The 24,167-nt window shown below is 36.4% G+C and overlaps 1 protein-coding gene across 21 annotated transcripts in view; it reads left to right on the top strand.

Moving 5' to 3' along the window:
* Positions 1 to 24,167, top strand: part of MYO3B (myosin IIIB) — a 201,511-nt gene that overhangs the window by 28,768 nt on the left and 148,576 nt on the right. For 17 of the 21 annotated variants that reach the window (XR_004358038.1, XM_032693338.1, XM_032693339.1 and 14 more), the window contains 5 exons: positions 675 to 809; positions 4,127 to 4,231; positions 4,495 to 4,594; positions 8,107 to 8,183; positions 17,560 to 17,705. Coding sequence is in view for 20 of the 21 variants with exons in the window: in XM_032693338.1 (XP_032549229.1) it covers positions 675 to 809; positions 4,127 to 4,231; positions 4,495 to 4,594; positions 8,107 to 8,183; positions 17,560 to 17,705 (563 nt within the window). In the remaining variant the exon portion in view is untranslated. The other 4 variants (XM_032693352.1, XM_032693353.1, XM_032693346.1 and 1 more) reach the window with 4 other exon arrangements.

The raw sequence follows: 24,167 nt of genomic DNA, 5'->3' as shown, positions 1-24,167 counted from the left end.
AGTCTGTGCAGAAACAGGGAAAGTTCCATTGCTTGAGCGTTGTTCTGAATTGTGACCTGTGTGCTGATATTAAACAGGATCTTGTGGTTGTCACAGAATTCTTCCATTAATAAATAGTAACCTTTTCTTATTTCATGGGTGGTTGTTTTGTCTCTCATTGTTTCTGGTGTGTGTCTTTCCTCATAAGAATGTATTTGGTTTTACCGATGTCCCCTTCGAGGTTTAGTGAAATTGCTCTCTGTTTAGTCCCATCTGATGACCATAGAAAAAAGAATAAATCAAAGATTCATATATTTCCATTTAGCTCACATGTTAAAAGTATGCATGATTAAAACCAGGTTAAAAATCATGCATGTGTAAATTTCTTATTTAGACAACTGAGCAAAGTTAAGTATGATTTTTAATTTTCTTGTTTAAGTATATTATGCACTGAAAAATTCTTGAAGAACAACTGCTTGCTTTACATAGGCTTCACTTTTCTGTGTGTAAAAAGAGCAAAAATAGCGTGATTTGGTGTGCATTAAATTTACAGTTTAGTGTAACTTCAACTGCATTAAAGTAAAACCATTTAAAAGTACAAACTAATAAATGGTTCTTTTTATCCATGGGAGTTTATTCTTGTTTTGTTGAGAGTAACTGTCGTTATATGTTCTATGTGTTTGTTTTTTATGTAGGATGTAGATGAAGAAATTGAAGCTGAATATAATATTTTGCAGTTTCTTCCCAATCATCCTAATGTTGTTAGATTTTATGGCATGTTTTACAAAGCAGATCAATATGTGGGAGGACAGCTCTGGCTAGTACTTGAGGTAAAAACATTTTGATTATATTACATCTTACCTAGAAAATGTGGTTGGGTTTTTGTTTGTTATTGCTAAAGAGTCACAGGCTTTCATGGTTCTCAGTTTGGGGCCTTTAAGGACTGTTGATAGATATGTGTGGTAGCCTACTGTTGAAAATCACATCCATTTAAAAGTTTGTTCAATAGGGAATGTCCTTACATTTAATTTCTGTTGAAGTTGCTACATTCTGCCTCCAAAATAAGCAGCTCCTTTTTTTTCTTGTTGGAGGAAACATTAGATAAGACATTTCTCTAAACTTTTGGAAAGCTCAAGCACTTGAGAGGAATGCAAAAGATGATGAAGTAGTAACATGAAGGGCAGTTAACAAATAAGCTGCCTACTGAAGAAGTGGACAGTGAAAGTGTAGTGGGAAAGTCTGTTTTATGGTAATTTAAAACTAGAGGCTGGTTGTTGTTGAAAATGTAGCTACGGAAATGCCTTCTATTAACTCTTCTTGTTCAGCAGCAATCAGTATTCTTACAGTGTCAAATGTACTTTGGTGGTCTTGTTTCCAGTTAAGTGACTGCCAAAGGTTGTTGCAAGATGAGGATTTCTTCTATATGCTTTCTAGGCTTAATTGGTACAGAACTCTGCACAGACAGTTACTGCTCTCATGGGCAGTAACGGACCATTCAGACCTTTCTCTCTGTCATAACCAGACTGGTAAAAGTTAGGATTCACTTTTTAATTATTGATTGTTTTAGAAATGCCACTCCCTGTTCTTGAACGATGACTGGAATCAGAATAGGGAATCTTTATTTCCATTTTAAGTTAATCCCAACAATACATTTAACTTCTGTGTACTGGAGAAGCATGTAGCTTGAATGAAAAATTTTAGATTGTTTCATCTTAAGTTTCAGTAACTATTAAAAAGGAATGTTAGTGGTTTTGTTTTGGTGTTGTTTTTTATTGTATGCATGCTGGCATCATGTTGAATTTGGGCTTGGTTTCCAGTGTGTTTTCTCTCTAAGTACAAGTGTATTGTTTCTAAAAGGTCCATCAAGTGCCATATAACAAAATTTTGTAAAACAAAATCTAGACATGCTCTGTGTAACAAAATTGACTGTAGAATTTGAGCAGGTCGGTATGTTTGTATAGACTCTATCAATTAAATAGGTACATTTCAGGTGGTTCTTGGCGCATATTATCCAAAGTTTTGAAGAAATTTGACACTATATGTATCAAACACTAAACGTGTTTTCCTTATACGGACAAATTTACCAGACAAGGCAAACTATTTTTTGCCTTGGAATTTACATGCAAATTTATGTATGCATAGCAGTTACTTGTTATATTATAAATTAATGACACATTTTCAGTAAAAGGGAATATACAAAGTATTCAGACTTTGATCCCCGAGTCTTTGATGAAATACATTCATTTGATGTGTGACTTCCAAAATTTGTAATAAAAAGGTAGAATTTTTTTCCTTTAGGCACAGTTTTGCCATGTTTACTCACTCCAAGCAGGACCTTACTTTGATAAATGCCTATGATGAGGAAGGGTAGCAAAAATGGACACCGTAAGTATTTTTATGATGATGCAAGTCTTGGACAACTCACTAAGCAAACTTCCCTACTTTTCCATTTGAATGTGCATCACTCCACCTTTTAAAGTATTACCATTAAGTATGAAGTGATAATGAAGTTTTCAAATTAATTTTGTCCAAGATTTTTGCTGTCAAGAATAGTGTCACTGACAGCTGCAGGAGTGTTTGTGGGATATGTTTATTTTCAGAGTCAGTCATTCATTTAACATATGGTACCAAACAGCTGTCAGTCTGTATTACTTTTCAGTCAGAACCAGCTTGGGTTTTTTTTGAAGTTAGGACATACTTTTATATATTTTATTTTCAGGCTAGAGGTAAGTTTCCAGCCCGTCTCAGCAGAATAGTTAGCACAATTAAAGCAATAAGTAAAACTCTTTGACATAATGGCTTGTCAGCAAGTGTTTAAGCATGGAAAGAAAAACATGCACTTTCATGTAAATACATATGATGATTGATACTGAGCTGAATGCTCCCACCTAATTTATTAAAATAAAAAAATAAATTCGCTAATGAATTCTACTAATGAATTAAAAAATAAAGTCAATTTCTGCAGAACTTACCAGTGTTTTCAGTGAGGAAATTTTGCTTCAAGAACTTATTTACATAAAGGATGTCTTGTTTATCATGTGATCCAGTCCTTTCCATGAACTAAAACTTTCAGTCTAGTGAAATTTTTTGGATACAAGTGGAAGGTAGTAATAAATTAAGGAAAATATTATCATATCACAGAAATTTGTGATTGAATTGATAAACAGTTTATAAAAGCTATTTGAAATATGCAAAACTTGAGAGTTTGTGTTTTCATACCGTTCTCCTGATTTAGCTGTAGTATTTTAACTGATAATGTAAAATGAACTTATGTTGAAATTCATGTGATTCTGTATGGCAGAAACGTTGGTAAGGGTGGTGGCTACAAAAACAGGTATAGAAGAGAAAATTCAATGAGAGAAAGGCAGTCACTTTTCCCATCTTTTTTTTTTTTGTCCAACAATTGTGAATATTAAGGTAATAAAAGGACATAGAAAGAGGAGAAAGGATAGAGATGAATACCTGCTTAGAACAGCATGGACAGTAAATTATAGTGTGGGTGAGAACATATTTACAAAGATTCTAATTTTGCTTTTTCTCCTCCTCTTTTGTTATATGGCAGCCCATTGGTAGGAAATACTTGCAAGAACCTGCTTTTCTGGATTAGAATGTATCTCTTTTGTTGATAGCACATGGCATTAAATCTGAGGGTAGAGATATGGCTTCTGTCTACTTTATAGTGCCTGCCATCAGGAGCATTGATGGAGTGAAAGTGTAAAATGACTGGAATTTGTTGCCTCCTTTTCTTTGCACAGAAGGATTTTTTTGAAAAGGCAATGCACATATTGTTGGGAAATAATCAAATAATGTAAATTGGATTTATAAATCCTCTTTTAACATCAAATTACAGTCCTGTTCATAATATTTTGATTTTTAGTGATGTTTTATAAACTACAGTTTATAATCTTCAGTTTTCACTTCCCTTCCCCCACCCAGGCTGCTGTGATTTATTAATAACATTGCTAATAAAATGTGTTCTAAGGTGGAGTAACAGCATAAATAATTGCAAGGGGAAAATCTAGTTTTCTCCAGACTTGTTGTGCAGCGCAGTTTTGCACAGTAAGTGTTTATAGCCTAGTGATGTATAGTATTGAGTAATTGAGAACTTGTTTTTTTCCCATCCTTACAACTCCTCCCCCCTTCACAGCTGTGCAATGGAGGTTCTGTCACAGAGCTTGTCAAAGGCCTGCTGAAGTGTGGCCGAAGGTTGGATGAAGCTATAATCTCATACATCTTATATGGGGCTCTCTTGGTAAGGATGTTCGTTGGGCTTGTAATGACAGCAGAGGGTGCAATTTACTCATCTCCTACATACATTTTCCATTTATAAAGTATGGTAATGCTGACAATATTATGGGGGCTATTATAGCAGCAGGGGTTGTGTCAAGGCATGTAATGCGGTGCACAGATGCTTCTATAGAGTATATGCAGATTGTCTTCATTACATTCACTAATAGTAGGGTAATTGTTTTTAAATAAGGGAGTAAACTTACTTTTGTTACTGCTGGTATATAGGGCCTCCAGCATTTACACAATAACCGGATCATTCATCGTGATGTGAAAGGGAACAACATTCTCCTGACAACAGAAGGTGGAGTCAAGCTCGTTGACTTTGGTAATGACCACTTCCCTTTTGTTTTTCTGATACATGCAGTTCAGCCAAAGGCATTTGTTTACTTTCCCCTGAGAAGGCAGAATGCCATAGTAAGAGACTTTTTCAGAAGGATACTCAGAATTATTTTGAGAAGGAAAAATGCTGAAGGAAGCTGATTGCAGCAAGAATAAAAATTCTAACTAAAAATCAGTAATAGACTTTTAAAAACTTAATTTAGTAATTTTAAAAGTTCCAAGGTACCATTTTATTTACAAAGCTCTTTTGCATTTCACAAGGAATATCAGTTTCAGGGCAGTTGTCCTCCTAATTTAAATTTAGATATTCTCTTTTGCATATGAAAAGGAAACATACTTTCTGAAATGGTTTTGCTAGCCTTAAGCATATTTTTTCCCTCTGAGCAGAAGGTAAAATAGTCCCTTGGGTCCAAAACCCAACATCCATTTAATTTGTGATTATTGCTGTTAGATTTGAGCACTGCCAGTCTGGAAGCATCATAAGAAACAGGAGGGAGGCAGGAAGGAAGGGAAGGAGGGAAATAGAAACCGATTGGCAATAGAATTTAAGTAATTTCAGCTTTTTTTTTCCTGCTTGGAACACACACTTAGAAAAATAAAGAAATGCTTTAATCCCTCAGATATGTGTGCAAGGGAATGGCAATTTTATTAAAGGTAACAGATGCAGATTATTTGTAATATGATTTATTAATGAAACCCTATAATACATAAAGTAATTGTCATTGAGAATAGTAGTGTGTGAATAACAGATGTTTGTTTAGCAGTGCATGAAGGTAAAGAAGAATCTTCACAAAAGAGTGGGGGTAAAATGGTGTGCCAAAAAAATCTGCAAATACTTTTTATTTTTTAAATCCTAAAATATTTATGTAGTGGAAAGAAAATTTAATATCGATGGCGTCATGGTATTATAAATTTAATATAAAAATCTATTGAAGATGCTAAAGTAAGTTGGGAAATAAGAGACTCCTTAGTGTCTTTTAGGGACAGAAATTCATTGTTTTGAATGGTAAGGACAGCAATTAAAATAGTGTAGGGAGAAACATATGACCTAAAGCAAAACTTGGAGTGAGTCTCTGACCGACTACAAGGGAGGAAGATCCCTTCTCACTTGGGGTAATTTTGGCAGAGTAATCTTTGTTTGTATTCCATTATGGGAAAAGTTGGCTTTTCTCCCCAAAGCAAAATGTTTTTATCAAATGTATTAGAGACCTTAGCTGCAGCAGAAGCTAAGCTTCTAAAGTTCTTTAGAACTCCAAGTGGCACATTCAAGGAAACTGAGAATCCCAATCTTTCTGGTGTCCCATGGGTCTCTTTGATTTCACATTTATGTTTCAGGGTTTTTTTCCTACTTTTTAAATTACAACAGTAGTACTAGAACATTAAAACAAATGTGACAGGATCAGAAAAAAATGTGAGTTAAATCTCAAGTGTTCCCTAATGCTTTATGGTTTAGGAAATGCCAAGAAATGCCCACATAACTATGGGCTTTCTGACTAAAGAAACATCATGTGCCAAGCTTTTATTAAGTTGCTATTTTTCCCCGTCTAGTCCACAGCTGTAGTCACAGAGAAGAGATTCTGGAAATGATTTAGGACTGAGTCAGGGGTGATATTGTTTGTAGAACTGTTTTGTCTCATTTGTTGTAGAAAGTGAAAGATACGTAGTGCAATTGCAAGGTGTTCAGGAAGAGAAGGGACTTGCAATTCAGAAAGTTAAATGGCATCAAATTGGAGACTATTCTTGCTTCTACCAGTGTTTCTCTGTGATGCTGGAGGGTCACATCAAGCTCTGTTCCTCGTTTCCCAATAGCCAGTTTGAAACATCTTGTCCCCCTTTGCAGAAGAACTGTGTGTTCTTGAACTGCAGCTGAGATCTGTTGCAACTCTGCTTGAGGCATGTGGAGTGCCTGAAAACTGAAAGATCTCAGATTAAGTACCCAAACACAGTGGATGCTTTGGATATTTTTAGGTTAATCCCTGGAACTAATAATCCTCTGCCAGTTTGTGGGAATGTTAAGCAGATTTATTGTTTGGTGAGTGGGGAAAGAAACATGTCAAAATAAAATAAAATAATAATTTCAAATTTAGTATAGGATTGGCTATATTAAATAAGTAGTGAGAATTCAAATCAGTGGGGTTTAAAAAATTAAATTATGACATATTCAGTGAATTCTATCCATTCTGTCCACAGAATGAGACACAATCTTGATTTAAAAAGTTCCTTTGTATTCAAGTCTGTACATATGGATATTAGGTCACAGAGAGGGTTACACAGATATCTTTAATTGAGACTTTTCTTTCCTTTATTGCTGACTTTACAGCTTGTTTTTTCAATGTAACACACATTTCTTCCCACCATTGCTCTTGACAGCCTAATATATTTGAATAAATGATGGTCACAATATAAGTCGACCTAAAATGTCTGCAACTTATCATTGATTTATTCTCATGCTCTCTCTCTCAGCTCTTTGGTATTTTGCGCTGTTTTGGAATATCCCTAGATAGCAGCTAGGAATTAAACTAGCTGAAGAGAGATCACAGTGAAATGCACAGAGGCTTTAACAGCCATTAACTGTTTCACAGCAATACTCAGGAAGTCACTGAAGACTTGCAATTGCACAAAATGGAAAGCTAACACAGAATTGAATGTTGAAGCCAACAATCAAATAATTTAACTTATGAATCCCAATTTTTTATTTATTGGCATCAGTCAGTGTGTATATATGTGTTTCTGCCCATTTTTGTCTCTGGGTAATGCCACAGAGGCAAACCACTGTGGTTTTTGTTTTTAAAAAATGTTAAAGCAAAAATATATTTTTAAGTCAATGTTGGGTTTGTGTCAACTCATTGGAACGCTGCTGGACTGAACTCCATCAATTGTATGTTGACTAGAGCACAGAAGATTTGCTGTGAAAGTTCATTCTGATTTGTTAACATTGTTCGATTGCACTCTAATTCATTCTTTTGGGGTTTTTTCAGTTGTTCTTCAGTAGTCCAGCTCCAGTCAACAAAGCTCTGATCCAAAAGTTTTGTTTTAAGTATGGGCTTAGTTCCTTAAGTACAAGCTGCAGTGTAAGCTTGGGCTTCTGAGCTTTTCTCAGTAGGGAAAGATTTAAGCAAGTGCATAAGTGTTTTGTTGAACAGGAGCTTCTGCAAATACGCTAGTGAACAAGTTTCCTGCCAATGATGATCAGGGAGTCAGTTTCTGAAAAGGAAGTTTTAAAATCAAGTTGTGATATTTGGGTGCCAATTGAATTTTTTAGTTTGAATGAAAGTGCTTCAAACTGCGAGCCATTCACCAAAAATCTCTCAGCAATTCTGAATGAAAACAGCAATCTGATATTAAACAAATAATTCAGTGCAAATGCTGCATGTCCTTTGGCCAGGCATTCTGCAGCTGTGCTCCCAGGCTTGGGGTTTGTTTTCCAGATACTTGAAATAAACTGGCTGAAATGACAATGAATTTAATGCCAAGTTTCTTTGATCTGTTTTACTGCAGGTGTTTCAGCCCAGCTCACCAGCACACGGCTACGCAGAAACACCTCAGTGGGGACACCCTTTTGGATGGCACCTGAGGTAGGCAAATGTGCCTGAGTTGTCTCCATTGTTTGCAGTGCACACTTTGTTGCCACTTTCACATAGTAGGAGAAAAGAGTATCTTTTCTTCCTTCCCCTAAGGCTTTGTTTCTGCCTTACATCTAGGCCTCTGTTCAGAAAAAATAATATACTATTAGAGTGTACAAAATGGATTTCTAATAAGCTTCATTATTCTGTTTAGTGTTTCTGTAAAAGTACAGCAATCTACAAATAACTGAGGGTCCTTGAAAATGTTACAACTTTCCAGACAAAAATTGTATGTATTGAAAATACAGACTGGGAGGAGAAGGAGGAATTCCTTTTTTCCAGTCTTGCTATAGGACTCTGCAAAACCCTGACTCAGCTATGTATTCTTTAATCATTGACTGGGGACCTACACGCTTAAACACGTGGACTAGCATAGGTTAAAAATGGAGAAAAATAATATACAGGTGGCTTAGCCAAGTATCTTAGACCGTATTTTTACCTATTACTTCCCAGACATAACCCTTTTCCTTCTATTTCATTTAATGCACTGTTGAACAAAAGTCCTGTGCATACTTTCCCAAACTCCAGACTTTGGGGTGAAAGATGTCAATCTTTTCCCTCCCTTCATTAAGGAATAAAAAGTACTTCTGAAACGTATAGATTATAAAATTTAAAAACAAAGATTGAAAAAAGAGTAGTCCTTATTTTTACGTTGTTCAACCTTTGTAACAGTAAAAGTCTTTTCTGTTAAAACCATACAAATTTGGGGCAATTGGGATGGAATTTGCATGTGTTACAAATACACACAGCTCTATTTCTGTATGTCAAAGGGTTAAAAGTATTCTTGCAAACATTTGTTTTAAAACATTTTATACTTTTTATACGTTTATTTTTGTTGCTAAGGAAACCTGATTATAACTGAACAGAGAAAAGATGCTGCAGTGGGTCCAAAATTGATCTCACACAGTCTCACAAAGAATAGTTGATATTTTACCATCTCCATAACAACCAGTTTACGTCACAAAGGAGACACAAGATACCTTAGAAACCACTGTGCAAGCACTATGTATGGAATCACCTCAGTTTAGAAATCACATTTCTAAAATGAGACTTTTATAAAATACTTCTCTAGATAATAATGAACATATTATGAAATATTTTATTGAACTTGGATTAATGTAGGTTATTTTTATAGTATTGTTTTGCTTGAATAATGGCCATCAAAGGTAGTAATCATATCAAATTTATTTTCCCTTCTCTCTTGAAAATATTAATTCTTGTGTTAAAAAGCCAAAGAGATAAGAAGATATTTTGAGCCGAAAAATTTTGACCTGAAAATACAACACACGTGTAACCAAGGTGTGTTGTGTGCACAGCACATCAAACAGGAACAGGAGTAGCTCTGAATGCTTCCTGTTTTGAAAAGATTTGTTGAAACAACCAATCCAGTACCATAAACATGGTAACCCATATCACATTTGCAGGCCTGTGTATGACCTGCAGATCAGGCTCCATAGATGTAACAAAACAGCTGTAAGGTGCTCAGATATCCATTATACTGTGGTTGAAATGGCTTTTAAATGTTGCATAACACATGTGCTCAAGTCACTACAGTTGCTCTCTTTGTGTTCATATAAATGACAGATTTCAAGTGAGGTGTGAAGTGCAATTTATTTCTGGGGAGATCTTTCTGGTATTTTTAAAATATGCAGCCTGATTTTTATGTGAAAGATTAGGACTGCAATAAGCTGAAAAACTCTGCTTGGGTAACAGCTTATTAGGAACAGCGTTTTCTAGATTAGACTGTGGTGAGGTCAGTAAACACTAGAAAGGCACTTAACTCAGTGTTTTGCACTCAGTTGCAAAAAACTTGCTGCCTAAAGGTTTTTGACATAGGGTAGAATTTATGTCAACCCCCAAAATACCATAAAATAACTGGACATGACTGAAATGTTACTAATTAGGGAAATAGAAGGCATGAAGACTTTTTTTTTTTTTAATTAGTCTTTTACTATCCATGTGTGAAACATAGGGACCTCAGTCAATGTGTAAGGTAATTGTGGTATCTCATCTCATGGTGAGAAAGATGGATTTAATCTGAAGGGTGAGAGAAGAGGGGAGATGAGAATCCTTGCTTTGGAGGAAGGGACTGCAGGAGTGTTTCAGAGTGAAATAAACCTGACAGGGCATATTTTCAAATGTGAACCCCAGGAAAATAAAACTTGAAGAAGAATGATGCAGAATTATTCAATCTGACAGGAATAATTGAATGTAATCAGGAGACAGATATGCTGGAAACTGGAATCACTAGATCAACCTGGGTTGGGAACAGTCTGTAAAATCAAGAAAACCATCATATTTTAAGATTAAGTTTGCACAACATATCAAAGGGATTGTATGGCATGGTAGTTGCAATACCAAAAGCTCATAGGAAAATAGCAGTGACTGAGGGTGGCATAAGCAATGTGTTCAGCTCACTGTTCTTCCTGGCAGCACTCAAAGCAGCTTAACATTTTTGAGTGACTCAAGCATCTTGGCTCCTTTTTCCTCATGACTGTGAGGCTTGTTTAGCAGTATCAGGACAAATACAGAAGATCTGTCCTTCAGCATTTGTTTTGAGCAGAGCTTGTAATTAACAAAAATTTTTCTGAAAAATGAACATACAGGTAAAAACTGGGCTTTGAGGAAGCAACAGGAACCTGACAAGGATAAGTCAGTTTGAGAGCAGCTTTAAAGTAGACTCAGTGAAAATCAATAACTGCTGCTTAACCTAATTACTGTTGTCTCACACTTACAAACACAGGCTTGCAGAAACTGAAACGCTGGATACAGGTATACTAAGGAAAGATAAATAGGTCAGGATAGTGTTAGTATGTTTAAAGCTGCCTATTGCCAAACACTTAAGTTACCTAAAATCTTCTTCTAATATGCAGAAATAAATTGTGTTGTATGCTAGCAGGTTGAATCAGATTTGAAGCTTTTGAACTTCATTACATCTGTACATTTTGAACTACTTTACATCTGTAGTCCTAAACATTAACATGTCTTGTTTTCTGCCTCCAGAGCATAACTAACGTTTGAAGAAAATCTAGTTTGAATAGAATTGCAGTTTTCTTTTTCCACAAATACAATTAGGTTATCGTTATCTAGCTGGAAACTTAACTCTTGAAACAAGCAGTTAGGATATCACAGAATAACAGAATCACAGGATCAATTAGACTGGAAAAGACCTTGAGATCAAGTCCAACCTATGACTGAACACCACCATGTCAACCAGACCATGGCACTAAGTGCCACTTCCAGTCTTTCCTTAAACACCTTCAGGGACAGTGACTCCACCACCTTCCTGGCAACCCATTCCAATGTCTAATCATATTTTCTGAAATTCTTCCTAATGTCCACCTAAACCTCCTCTCATCCTGTCACTAGTTGCCTGGGAGAAGAGGCCAACCTCCACCTGGCTACAACCTCCTTTCAGGCAGTTGTAGAGAGTGATGAGGTCATCTCTGAGCAGCAGGACAGCGCCAGCGAGCTCTCCCTGAAGAGCTGGGTCTGGCAGAATGCATCACCTCCTCCTTTGCCTCCAGGAGAGCTTACCTCCACATGGGCTGGCATGGCAGGATGGGGTTGAAAAGTACATGGCTGCTGGAGGGAACCTCAGGGAGTGTTGCCAGTAACCATGATAACATATCCAAAGTCTTGTGAAGGGATGTGGAGGAGTTGCAGATGCTCCTGTTTTGTTCTAACAGCTATGGAGGGATTGTAAAGCTTTCATGTTGAGTGTTTAAAGATTTAGAAGACAAATCAAAACAACAAGCGCAAAACAGCAGAGAAAAACATTTCAATACCACACTGCTCTGCACTGAGATCCCTACATGAAATATGTTTACTTATGAGGCTGAAGTTGCCTCTTAGTTTTTGCGGTCTTTGTGAAAGACCATTTACAAATTTGTATGAGGTGTACAGTGTATACACTTACATCTCAGAAGTAAATCTGTGGATCAGAAGCAAAATGTGTCTGTTAATATGAGTAGTGTTAAGTCTGTGATGGTCTTGTGGTATAAAAACAAGATTTGTGTGCTTGAAAGCTTATGTGTTTTTCCTCACTGTATCATTTGGTCTAATAAAAGGTATTACGCTTCCCTAAAAATCTAACCTGCTGCTAGAGCAGTCTAGTGGTCTCAGGAATAGTTCACTTCGGTGAGTTAAAAATAAAAATTGATTACTCACAGTTGTTAAAATTTGACTACTTGACGTGTTATTAATTTACAATGAGTCAATGTTAATTGTGATAATTACTTATAAGACTTATTTAAAATATTAACTACTACTTTGGTAGTAAAATAAGTACTGCTTATTTTGGTAACATTTCTAACAATGTAACCATTTTCTGAAACACCATGGAAAAATTTCTATGATGATACTAAATAAAGAACTGAAATCCAGAGAAGAAAATGCAAGAATATGAAACAAATTTGAATCATAAATTTGCTTTTTCTTAATTACATGAATGTGCTTGAGGGGAGGGAGGGAGGGAAAGAGGAAGTGAGGGAGAGGTAGATAGATATCACTTTGTTCTGGCTAATTCAGTATCCTCAGTGCTGCTAAATGCTGTCATGAAAGACATTTTTGGTTTCGGTGTGTAGGAAGTGGAAGAATATTTAATATTATATTTCCAATGTAAATAAATGAAGTTGGGTTGCATAGTGTCAGGTGGAGCACAGAAACTGGGTTGTTTTTTTCATTTGACTGGCATAGCTAGCGCTTTTGTTCTCCTTGCAGCAAGGGTAGCATTTTTGTGCCACGTTCGTTTTACATACGCAGTGCTTTTCAGCACTGTGCTCACACACCACATAAGCTGCTTAGTTGGCTACGTCAGCTGAGCACACACCGCCTCACTTCAGGAGCGTCAGCCTTTCTGACTCCTTCTGTGGGTGGGTCCCTAGCACTCAGTGTGTAGCAGTCGTCTCCAGGGAGCACATCTGTACTGCTGTTGTTAGTATTGTGTATGCTGGCAGCTCTGCTTTTGTACGTGCACTGTATATACTGAGGCAAAGTGAAAGTAAGTTCACTTCTAATAATTCTGGGTAAACTTGAAAGGGTTTGATGTATTTTGCTTCAACTAAACATACCTATAGCTTCCTCCCTCTGCACGAGTCAGTATGACCACTGCACAAATAACAGGTAGTTCTCCGTATTACTTGTTTTCCTTCTTTTAAATCCACCTTTGATCTACTTATGTGCTTGATGAAGTTCAAAGAAATATTTGTATTGATTTCGGAACAGGCAGAATTGTATCCTCGAATATAAAGTTTTCTTGTCAGGGGGTGAATCATCTTCTGTATCTCTGTTAATTTTTTGTTTCTGAACAAATTATAAATCACACAGAATGCCTAGGCACTGATTCCTCTTAATCTCCCTGAGTTCCTGTGACCAATTTGTTAATGTATTGTTTTTTACAGACCTGTGAATTCCCCTTCACTTCATTCTCTACCAGTGTGACCCTCAGCACAATTAGTGTTGACAACTATCATAACACTGTCTGTTTCTGTGTGATGTTTAGGTGCTTTTCAACCTAACAGCAGTGTAGCTGGGTATGAAACCATGATGAAATTACAACTAAAACAAAAGGTGACAGCCGGTCTCCTTAGCAAGCCAAGCCAATGTGTACATGTAAGCAACCCATGCTGAAGTGAAAGACTTGGTGCTTATTACCATGGTGTTTACTAGCAAATATCAAGATGAACTACGTCACCCCCTGAAGCTTTGGCATGAACATGTTTGCAGCAAAGCAAACTACCTCTTCTGTTTCATTTGTGCAAACAGGGGAGGATTTTGCTGGATACAAAATTGGTACAAATGTGATGTCTTTGCACAAGGAAGAGAAAGGGAGTAGCATGTTCTTCAGTTTCAGATCATTTCTTTTGGGCTCTCTGTCTTCATGCCCCACTGGCCAGAGCAGGCATCAGTAGTGCTGAGTGGTGCTCTCAGCTCCAGACCTCCAACAAAAAGGAGAGATGTTTCAAAAAAAAAAAGTATCTCTGAGTTCCTGATAGACACAGGAACATAATAAAAAATAAGTCAATAGTATATTCACTTTTTATATTTTGCTTTTTGAGATTTTTTTGCTCTGCAGGGAGTAACAATAGTTTTCAATGAAAACCAGGACTGAAGCATTCCCAAGGAGTTGGCTGGCTGGTAAACTATGACTTAGAAAACACTTTCTTCTTGACATTGCAAAGTAGAATGTTCTCTGCTAGCCAACATAGAAAGCAAACTGCTGGTGTGCACCTTTCATAAAGGAAAAAGCTGTAAAATTTGATTCTTCCTTTAAAAATTAATGGCATCTGTGTTTCTCTAAGGGGTGCATAAGTTTGTAAGATTCTAGTAATGAATTCAACAGAAATGGAAAGCTTGTTTCAAACCATAGTGATTGTTAACTTCACGTACATGCTGCGTACTTGGTGAAGAGCAGTTCATTTTGTATCTTTACTGTGAGGCTGATCTCACTATAGTCAAGCTAATGGTCTAAAACATAGTGGTTTATATGGTCCACAGGCTGAATTTTTTAAACAAAAGAATGCGTATTAAAAGAAATATTTTTCTAAAATAGTGACTGTAGCTTCTGGTAATAGAATGGGGGAGAACGCGATAGTGTTTAATTCCCCTTGGTTAGAATGCCAGTGTTTTGCCATAGTGTCATTTTAATGCCAGTGTTTTGCCATAGTGTCATTTTACTGCCAGGTACCATATTTCCTGGAGGTGTAGCACAAAGATGCTTTATACGTTCCTTTCTCTTTGTTTGGTAGGTAATATATTGTGAAGCTGAGAAAAGATTTAAGAATTTTTTCTCTTTTTTAAAACAGCAGTTGCAGCGTACTTTCTTTTCCCCATCCATTATGAATGCAGTGAATGTCAGAACATTACGAACATTCTGACTCTCATTATTTTAGTGTACCTTGTTAATCCTTCAGAGATTGAGATACACAGCAAATTCTGTTATCATCCTGTAGTTAGAAGCAATTGTGATGTGCTTATAGGGAAAAAATCATGATGTCTTTGAATGTGGGTGACCAGCTATGTGTGTGGCACTGCTGGCAAAGTCCAGTGTGACCTTGAGCAGGTCCTTCTTCTCCTTCTCTTGAAAATATATTCCTCTGCATCATAAAGTCTGAGAACAAACAGACAAGTATTTGCAAGGGACTCAGCACACTGATGACAACCAGCCAATTTCTGAGATATTTACTTCCAGGAGCTGGGCTCTCACAGCTTTTTAAGTAAGCAGATAAATATTTTTCATGTGTTAAGAAAGGGGGGATAACACAGTGCATTTAATTAGCCACATATGGATAAGCTTCCAAGTTATGGCCTTGGAAGCTGACTTGGATGATTTCTTTTCTTTTGTTTTTTTTGAGGAAGTGTCATTGAATATATAGATGATTTTGGGAACTGTATAAAGAAACAAAAATAACCAAGAAACACAGGCTTCCTCTTCAATCTGTGAGCAAAATTTCAATGATGGCCCATCTAGAATATATTATTTAAGTATCTCTGATGGATCTCCACATTGACTTTCTTTACAGATTTTTGCATTTGATTTCTTCTCTCTCGGGCATGAAAATAAAATTATCAAAAAGGCCTCTGAAACAGGGGTGGTGGTTTAAAGCACTCTGCTTGAGTTGTGTAAAATCTGTCTACTGCACAGTAAAACTCATCTTTTTCAAGAGTTAGAGCGATCTCTGGGATGAGATCAAGGCTATAATGAACATTTTGAAGAACTAGAAAGTATTCCAGAGCTTTCACTTAAGACATTCTGTTAAGGGAGATGGGAAAATGATGTTTGTGTGACAATTTTGGAAAGCACTGCATTAGTTAACAAAACTCTACCTTTTCAAACTGAAGAAAAAAATCCAATGAATCCTCTTTTGCAGTGTTTACTTCAATTTTTCCTCATTTTTTGGCATACTAACTGGAAAAATTGAGGAGAAAGAGAGATCTCAACAGTTGTCAAAACATTGCTAGAAAGTTCATGAAAGGTCTTAATTTTTCTGGACTGATTTGCTCTAGGAAAAAAAAAAGGAATTAATTGATGTGCAACTTTAATGCAAAAAACCCCCAGACATATCAGTATTATTTTAACTGTGTTCAACATCCCTGATTTCGGGTAAAATAAATGATGAGTGCACCACAGTGCATGAGTCCCAAGTAAAAGATGGACAAGTCCTATGGGCCTGTTGGACAAAATCACTACTGGAGGGAGGAATGCCTCTGTTAGGTGCAGTTTATGGAGAAAGTAACTAAGAGGTTAAACTGTAATCAGCAGCTTCTCCAGGAAAGGTTTTTTTACAGCAGGTGGCTCTCTGCCAGCAGCTTCCTGCGGTGCTGACTTGCATGTTGGCATCTCTGCAAAGTATTGTCCCAAATTGAAGCCCTAACACAAGAACTCAGAAGTAATACAGAATTTATAAAAAAATAAAATCAAATCTCTTCTAGAACATAGGTACAGCCACCCTAGGACATGTTCTGTTTATCTTAAGTTACTTTAAAAACTATGAGAAAAATCATGGAAGCTGATAATGGTAATATGCAAGGATCTGACAAATTTTCGAAGCAGGTGGTCTAGTTGTTTAGATTTGGGAAGACAAACTTGAAACAGAATACCGAATCATGATAAGTGCAGTGAAGCTGCAATTTTTTTCTGCTCCCTTTACAAGGATAAGGGCTAAATTAAAACTTTAGTTTGAATCTCACATTTAGATGTGGAATTGTTTTCACATTAGTTAGCTTATTAGAATGTGATCAGTGGGACTGGAAGTGTTCATTAAGTTTGTGAAATAAAACAGTTCTGATGTCCGAGGAGAGATTCCTGTTAACTTCAGTTTTTCTTAGACAAGATACTTGGTATGTTAATTCTGATTTGTAAACTACTCAAATCTGGTAAATACAAACTAAGAAAGAAAAAAAGGCAGAAATGACTGATGTAACATTCTTATCTAAAAACCAGCTGTTTAAATTGGTCTATCCTCATGAATAGTCATAGAAGTTAATAACATCAATAGAGTTCTCTGCTGTTATAATAGGTTTCTGTAAGAAGCGCTTTCAAAACCAGAATTTAGTAGCGATGTTCTTTGTATAGATATTTGAAGCATCCCGTGGAGCTTAATGTATTAAAAAAAAAAGGAGATTGTCTGAAAGAAAACAAACCTGTTCTAATTTACAGGTGTTTTTGTGGTGTTTCTTCTAGCTGGGATATATGGGCAAAGATATGGATTTGAAAGCTACATAGCATTTTAGACATGACTCACAAAAAGTACTTTCATGTCACACTAGGAAGGCACGAACTGTACATTAGGTTAAAACACTGTTTTCTCTGCTTCTTCTCTGATAGGTCATTGCTTGTGAACAACAGTATGACTACTCATATGATGCTCGATGTGACGTATGGTCCTTGGGAATAACAGCTATTGAACTGGGGGATGGAGACCCTCCTTTATTTGACATGCATCCGGTGAAAACGCTTTTTAAAATTCCAAGGTATGGCACTAGATGGCTCTCTTCACTCACTAGTTTGTTCAAAGGCAGTCTAGTGAAAGCAGAAATATTGAAAGATGCTTCAAATCCTAAGAATCTCTCCTACAAAAAGATGTTAAAAATCTAAATGTTAAAGATTTTTATTTTTTTCAGCCTGATTTCTACAATAATTCATATTTAAAATTCCTTGAAATGATAAAGACTTACATATTTATTTTATTCTTATCTTAGAATATAAAATCATATTTTATCCGGGTACCTCCCTTAAAAAGTAGTTTTCTTTTCTTATATACTATGGATGAAAACAGTTATTTCAAAAGTAGAAGCCAACACATATAACTAGGGGAATTTTAAAATGTTATTCCCCTAGAGTCTTAGTCTTGTTTTCCTATGAAAGAAAAACACACAATTTTGACAATGCTGTGAAGCAGTCTGACAGTTTCAGCAGGCTGTAGTCATAATTTATTTTTTCAGATACCCAAGGATGTTAAAATGTGAAGATTTGGATTGTCATATATGGACAATCCAGTATGAATGATACTGTATTGGATAGGAAAAAGCGAAGGAAATTCCCTCTATATATAGTCATGTAAATTAGCTGTATTGTTTCATGCTGTTTGCTTTTGGTTTCATCTGTTTTCATTTCGTTGACTCTTCCTGAACAAGTTCAGATGGACAGTGTAAAATAGAGTTTAAAAACAGAAGAGCTGTAATAATCGAAGAAACATAGAATTTGTCCGTCATTGTTTAGACTGGCATATACTTGTCTTTTCCCCATTTTGGTTCATGAAGAAAGAGTCACCACTGACTGATAACAGTTTAAAACCTTCAGCAATACAAGTGTTTGACCTTTTGTTATCTGCATAGTTATCATAGACTTTTAAATTTCCTTCTGATTGCAATTTGCATTTCTGATTAAGTCTATTTATATGCAGATGTGGTTGTGCTGGGTTCTGCCTCATATAGTTATCTCGTCTACCCAGCTCAGACCTGAACTGCCACCACTCTTTCCAAAATTATTCATACTGAAGCAGTGGTTCATCTTGCACAAGTGTAAAACAGGTCCTGGCAGGTAAGGCAGCAAGGGAGGCTTCAGACTGCTAAAGCAATATCTATAAATTTTATCAGTACTCAAAGCAGTCATACATAAGTCATACCAAAGGTAACAGCAAAGCAACAGGAAGATACATAACATAGGGCATATAGAGTCTTTGATTTCTATCTATAGTTTACCACTTTCTCTATTTGTTGTTGCATCTCTGTATGACTTAGCAAAACAAGGGAAAATTATCGATCTGATTAATCAAACAATGGGTATATTTACCAAATAGAATGGTAGTAACTTTAAAGAGATATTTTCCTCCGCTGTGCATTATATGAGCTATAACCCTGCTGCTAACTGTGCGTGCATATTAAATGGACTATGATGAGTGCCGGATGGCATAAGGGCCTGGGGTGTAGGAGATACAGCTTCTTTCCTGGAACTTGTTTGAAGTCAATTCAGAGGGATAGCAAATATATAACAAAAAGGTGCATTCCCCTCTTAGAGTAGTTTGACAGTTTAGAATTAATCTCAGTGCAGTTCCTGATCTCTGTGCTGAAATGCACACATTTTTAACAGCATTTTTAACATTAGCATTGAGGCTCTTCTGGGGTTGAAAGAGGCTCTTCCAAGCACTGGCTGTTGGGTGCTCAAGCAGTGACGTATAGAAGCATTGCAGCTCAACTTCTGAGACTGTTCAGTCCAAAATCCTCTAAGCCTAGGGATCTGGCATCTTTACGGTTTCTGCTTTTGTGATAGTATCTGTGTCTGAAGTTATAAATTCAATTATTAAGCTATTTGATGATTTTTAGGTAGTTAGTATCCTTGACTGTCATCTCTGAATTTATCCAATACAAATTCTTATCCACTGTAAAATCTAGTAGCAAAGAAGCCTACAGGGTAGCTATATTTTATTGGAAGAACTCTTGTGTGCCACTCGCTAGCTTTTTTTAGTAACCCTTAGCTGCCCTATGAGAAGAGGAAAAGTACAGTCAATCCCTATTTCCCCTCTGTACATGACAGTGTTGTTGTAGGATCCAATCAAAAGAAGAGGAACCTTTCTGTTTCTTTTTTCTTTTTAGTTTTCTTTTTCATTATTGCATCTCTGGTCTCGAGTGAAGTCTGGAGCTTACAGCTCCTGAGGTATATACTGATAAAGAGCTTCTTCAGCTGGTAAATGGCCACTAGCAGAAGATTACCAGTTTCCAAAATGATCTCACAACTGTAATTTGCTGTTCAAACCACTGGAGTATACAATGGAGCCAAATACTAATGTATGCACTGCTAATTCTAGGATTCCAGAGGTATCGTAAGACTCAGGAAGCAATATAACCTTATATAATTCCAGTCTTGTGTATGTACCCATACTCTTAATTTCTGACAAAGACATATAGAATTTAAGTTGTTGATAATAGCTCCTGTTTCTGACATGGTCTGATGTAAAACTGACAAATTAAGTTTCAAGCAATTGTTAAATGTACTAAATGCACAAATACCAAGTGACACCAATGCGCCTTGCACAGTTATGGTGTGACTTTCGTTCTCTACAGTCAAGCTCCGTTTTATCTGGAAGTGCAAAAAGCTTCTGCAAATAACGAGCAATAAATGTAATGGGTAATAACAAGCAATAAAAATAAAAGGATATTGATTCATTGGTTTATGTATCTGGTTTCTGTATGTGTTCTCCCAGGATAATTTTTGTTGATGGGGCTGATGAGACTTTGGAGAGGAAGAGGTGACATTGCTGTTCACAGTTAATGACACTTGGACATCAGTCAGGCAGAGAGTTATCAAGAATTAGTTCCTTGTTCCCTTATGTTCTTGACTCCTCTTGATCAATATCTTTCTATTTATACTATCTTCTGTGGACTAGACTGGTCTATTTTCTGTGCTACTGGGGTTTTTTACATTAGCAGAAAACTTTGCAATAGTTTTCAAGTTTTGTTATCAAGCACTTGAAACTTGTTTAATAATCTGTTTTCATGAATACTTAAAAGTGTAAGTAATGGTAAAATTGCCAAAACTAGCTACAGAAGTCTCTATGTGTGTTTCTCTAGGTTTCTTCCATTCTCAAGTAGTTAAGCTTCTGTATCAGTTTAGTCATTGGCTTTTTTTTCTAGTGTACTGTTAGCCTTGGCATTGAGTTTCAACATAGTGAGCTGGGCCTTCATCTTTAAGAGTATGATTTAAATCAATGAGCCTTCACTTTGACTTTATAGGATTTGAATCAACCATTAGATGAATGATTTTATACTTGCAGTCACAGCAGTTACATACCCCCAGGATCTTTGGAGATATCTTCTTGTGTAGACCTCAAGTCAAGGACTTCTGTTAAACTTACTGCCTCCAGCTAACATAGATTCATGTCTGCATTATGTAACTTGGAGCAGGGATGGACTAAGCTCCAGACTGAATATCTCAGAGGTCTGCAAAGGAGCACATCTGGGGATACACCGTAGGATACCAAGATGGATTATATGGTGTTGTGGGAAGAGGAGGCTTCTTATGCCCATTTAAATTCAGATTTTCATTCATTGAGTCGAGCAATGAAAAATGGGATTAGAGACTGAATTTATCTCAACAAAATAGCTTATTTCCACAGGATAGGAGAATCCTCGGAAATCACTGAGTGTCTCAACGTGGGCATGAAAAGATAGGTGATCCCACTGTGCTGCACTTCCCTCAAAACCTGACCAGTGTTTCCAAACAGGAGATGCTGGATGCTGAGTGCCTTTGAAAACATGATTTTTTTTTTTAAGGTGTGTAAGTATTAACTTCATACTTTCGATAATACAGCCTTAGCTGTGGGCCAGATGCTTAAGCATTTTCCAGTGGTTAAACACCTTTCTTGTCCTATGGAAAATGTATTGTCTGCAGCAAATATCTGATAGCAAAAGTGGAGTGAAAAAGCAAATACCAGTTAATTTTTAAGTCAGATACTTCATTAGACTCTGGGCCTTATTTCTGTATATGTAGATTTAGAAGAGAAGAGGATATAAGTTCATGGACTAATGCAAATTTTAGAAACCTCTTTCATTTCTGAACATTTTCTTGTATGAAGGTGCAGTGTCTTGGAAACAATTGTGATGCCACATGCATGAAACTTTTCTTAAAACTGCTTATGAGGAAGAAGCATTATCTTAGAGGAAATATTAACGTTCTGTTTTGCGATGATGCACACGTTTTCCCTCATCAGAATGAATTCTTGGATCTAACCAATAAATCTCCTGAAAACGGACCTCCAGTGCCTAGAGATAAGAAATAAATCATACTGCGAAGACACTGAACCATGAAATGATTCTGTTAACATGTCATCTGTCTGGAATATATTTTCAAATCTCCAACAGAAGGGTCTAAATTATGAAGGGAAGGTGGCCTAGCAAAGTTGGTAATTGGGGAGTTGATACTTTTAACCTCTTCCATCTGCTGCCACTACTTAGGTGTGTGTCTGTTTTGGCAAAATATTACGAAGTGAAAGATTTTCAAATACCATTACACCTAAGCTTTTTGAAGTAAAATAGGTCCATAAATTCTTCTAACTATGTTATCCTGTGAGAAATGTTACATCATATCAGTACTATCTCTTAAGGTGTCACAACAAATCGCCACTAATGATTTAAAATTTTGAAAAGTGTGGCAAAGAGGAGATAAAGATTGTACACTGTAGTTCGGAAAGGGTGAATGGGGGTGTATGTACCGGTGTAAAGTCAGGATTTCAGATCCTCTTGCAAATATCCTGTGTTTCAGGATCTGTCTCTTTACAGTCTTTTACAGGGAGGTGGTAAAGAACAATTTTTCTGGGTTACACTGACAGGTGACACTAACAGAAATTAAACCAAATTCTCTTCTCATGTCTGTGTCGATCAAGAGTTGCTCTTCTGAGAGCAGTGCAAGGCATCTGTTTTAAAACTGATTGGTGATAAGAAATGGTTATTAAATTTTCTAACTCACAAAATCTGGGAATTAAATGAAATCTCATTTAAAATTAATATGCTTCATTAATTCATGTTAAACAACGAGGAATGAAATGGAATTGAACTTGTGAGTACTCACTGAATGGTGTAGTTCTTCATCTGTGTTGAGGTTTAAAACTCTTGGGAGTCCTTATTAGTTTGAATTTAGTGATGCCTGACTGCTTCAGGAGCTGACCTGCATCTAGCAGGACCAAACCACCTCCTACCCCATCACGACTTCAGCGTCATAGTAGTTTGCATGTAGGCAGTATAATTATCTTTGTATGTTCTGTGCCACCATACACTCATCTTTAATGCTGGTAAAAGAACTCCAAAGTTCTTCAAGAGTTCTTCAAGTTATTGTCATCTTTAAGGTATGATTTTGTCAAGAAAGAGTAGAGACAATAGAATATCATTTCAGCAGGTAGTGTGACTGGGCCAGACATTGCATCTTCACCTTGCTGTGCTGTATATGTGTGGAGCACCTGGTAGCACAGGTAGTTTCAGCCATCTGAACAGGTAAGATCCATTGTGGGACAGTATTTTTTGGAGGTAACTTTTGCATATTAACGTTTTCTGATGCAGCCTTTCATATTACAACTGGCTTTACCAACTTTTTTGTAATTTTGCCATCTGCACTGGTACTGACACGATTCTGATATATCATGTAGCATACTCTCTTACTGCTGTTGCTTGGAACAGTAAAGAAACACAAATACATGTTGTAGGACAGCAAAGCTTAGAGATTATTGCTTTTGTGAAACGAATTAATACAACTGTAGTTATTTAAAATGAAGTGTTTAAAGTGATTAAAGGAATGTGTTTCAGATAATCTTATGGTAAATTATTTGACATCAGGAATACAAGTTGTTTATTTCTTAATAGGAATGTGAAGTGCATTTACAGCACTGTGACTAACTACTTCAAAGACCAGATTCTGCCTATGGTTTTAGGCAGAGCATCATGGTATCCGTAACAGCTGTGTGTATTTGTCTGAGGAGTAATTTGACTTTTACACATAATTTTGTTGTCTGATACATTGGACTTCCATTACTTTGGGATTGTATTTTTATAGAAAATTTCAAATACTAAAAATGTAATGTGACATGTTACATCTAGTGAGCAGAAATACAAGGTCCTTGGGATCCTACTTAATTGGTAGGAATTGAGATAGACTCAATTCAAGAATAGAGTCTATCTCTAGGTGAAAAAAGATCTGTAACTAAGGATTGGGAAGACCACTACTAGTTCTTCAGAAGGTTACAGACTTGTCATACAATCTTGAACAAGTCAAATATGACTAGATTTTTAAAATTATTTATGCCCCCAAATAGGATGTTGGACAGCTAGTGGAATTTTTGAGAAGCACTTCTGTGTTTCATTTCTGTTAATATGCTTCTGTGTTTGAGGTCGGAAGAGACATTTGCAAGGTCATTTTGTCCAACTGTCCTGCTCAACCTGAGTCACCTG

Source organism: Chiroxiphia lanceolata, chromosome 7 (genome assembly GCF_009829145.1).
Source record: "Chiroxiphia lanceolata isolate bChiLan1 chromosome 7, bChiLan1.pri, whole genome shotgun sequence".
NCBI lineage: Eukaryota > Metazoa > Chordata > Aves > Passeriformes > Pipridae > Chiroxiphia > Chiroxiphia lanceolata.
This window is presented reverse-complemented; position numbering and strand designations above follow the sequence as displayed.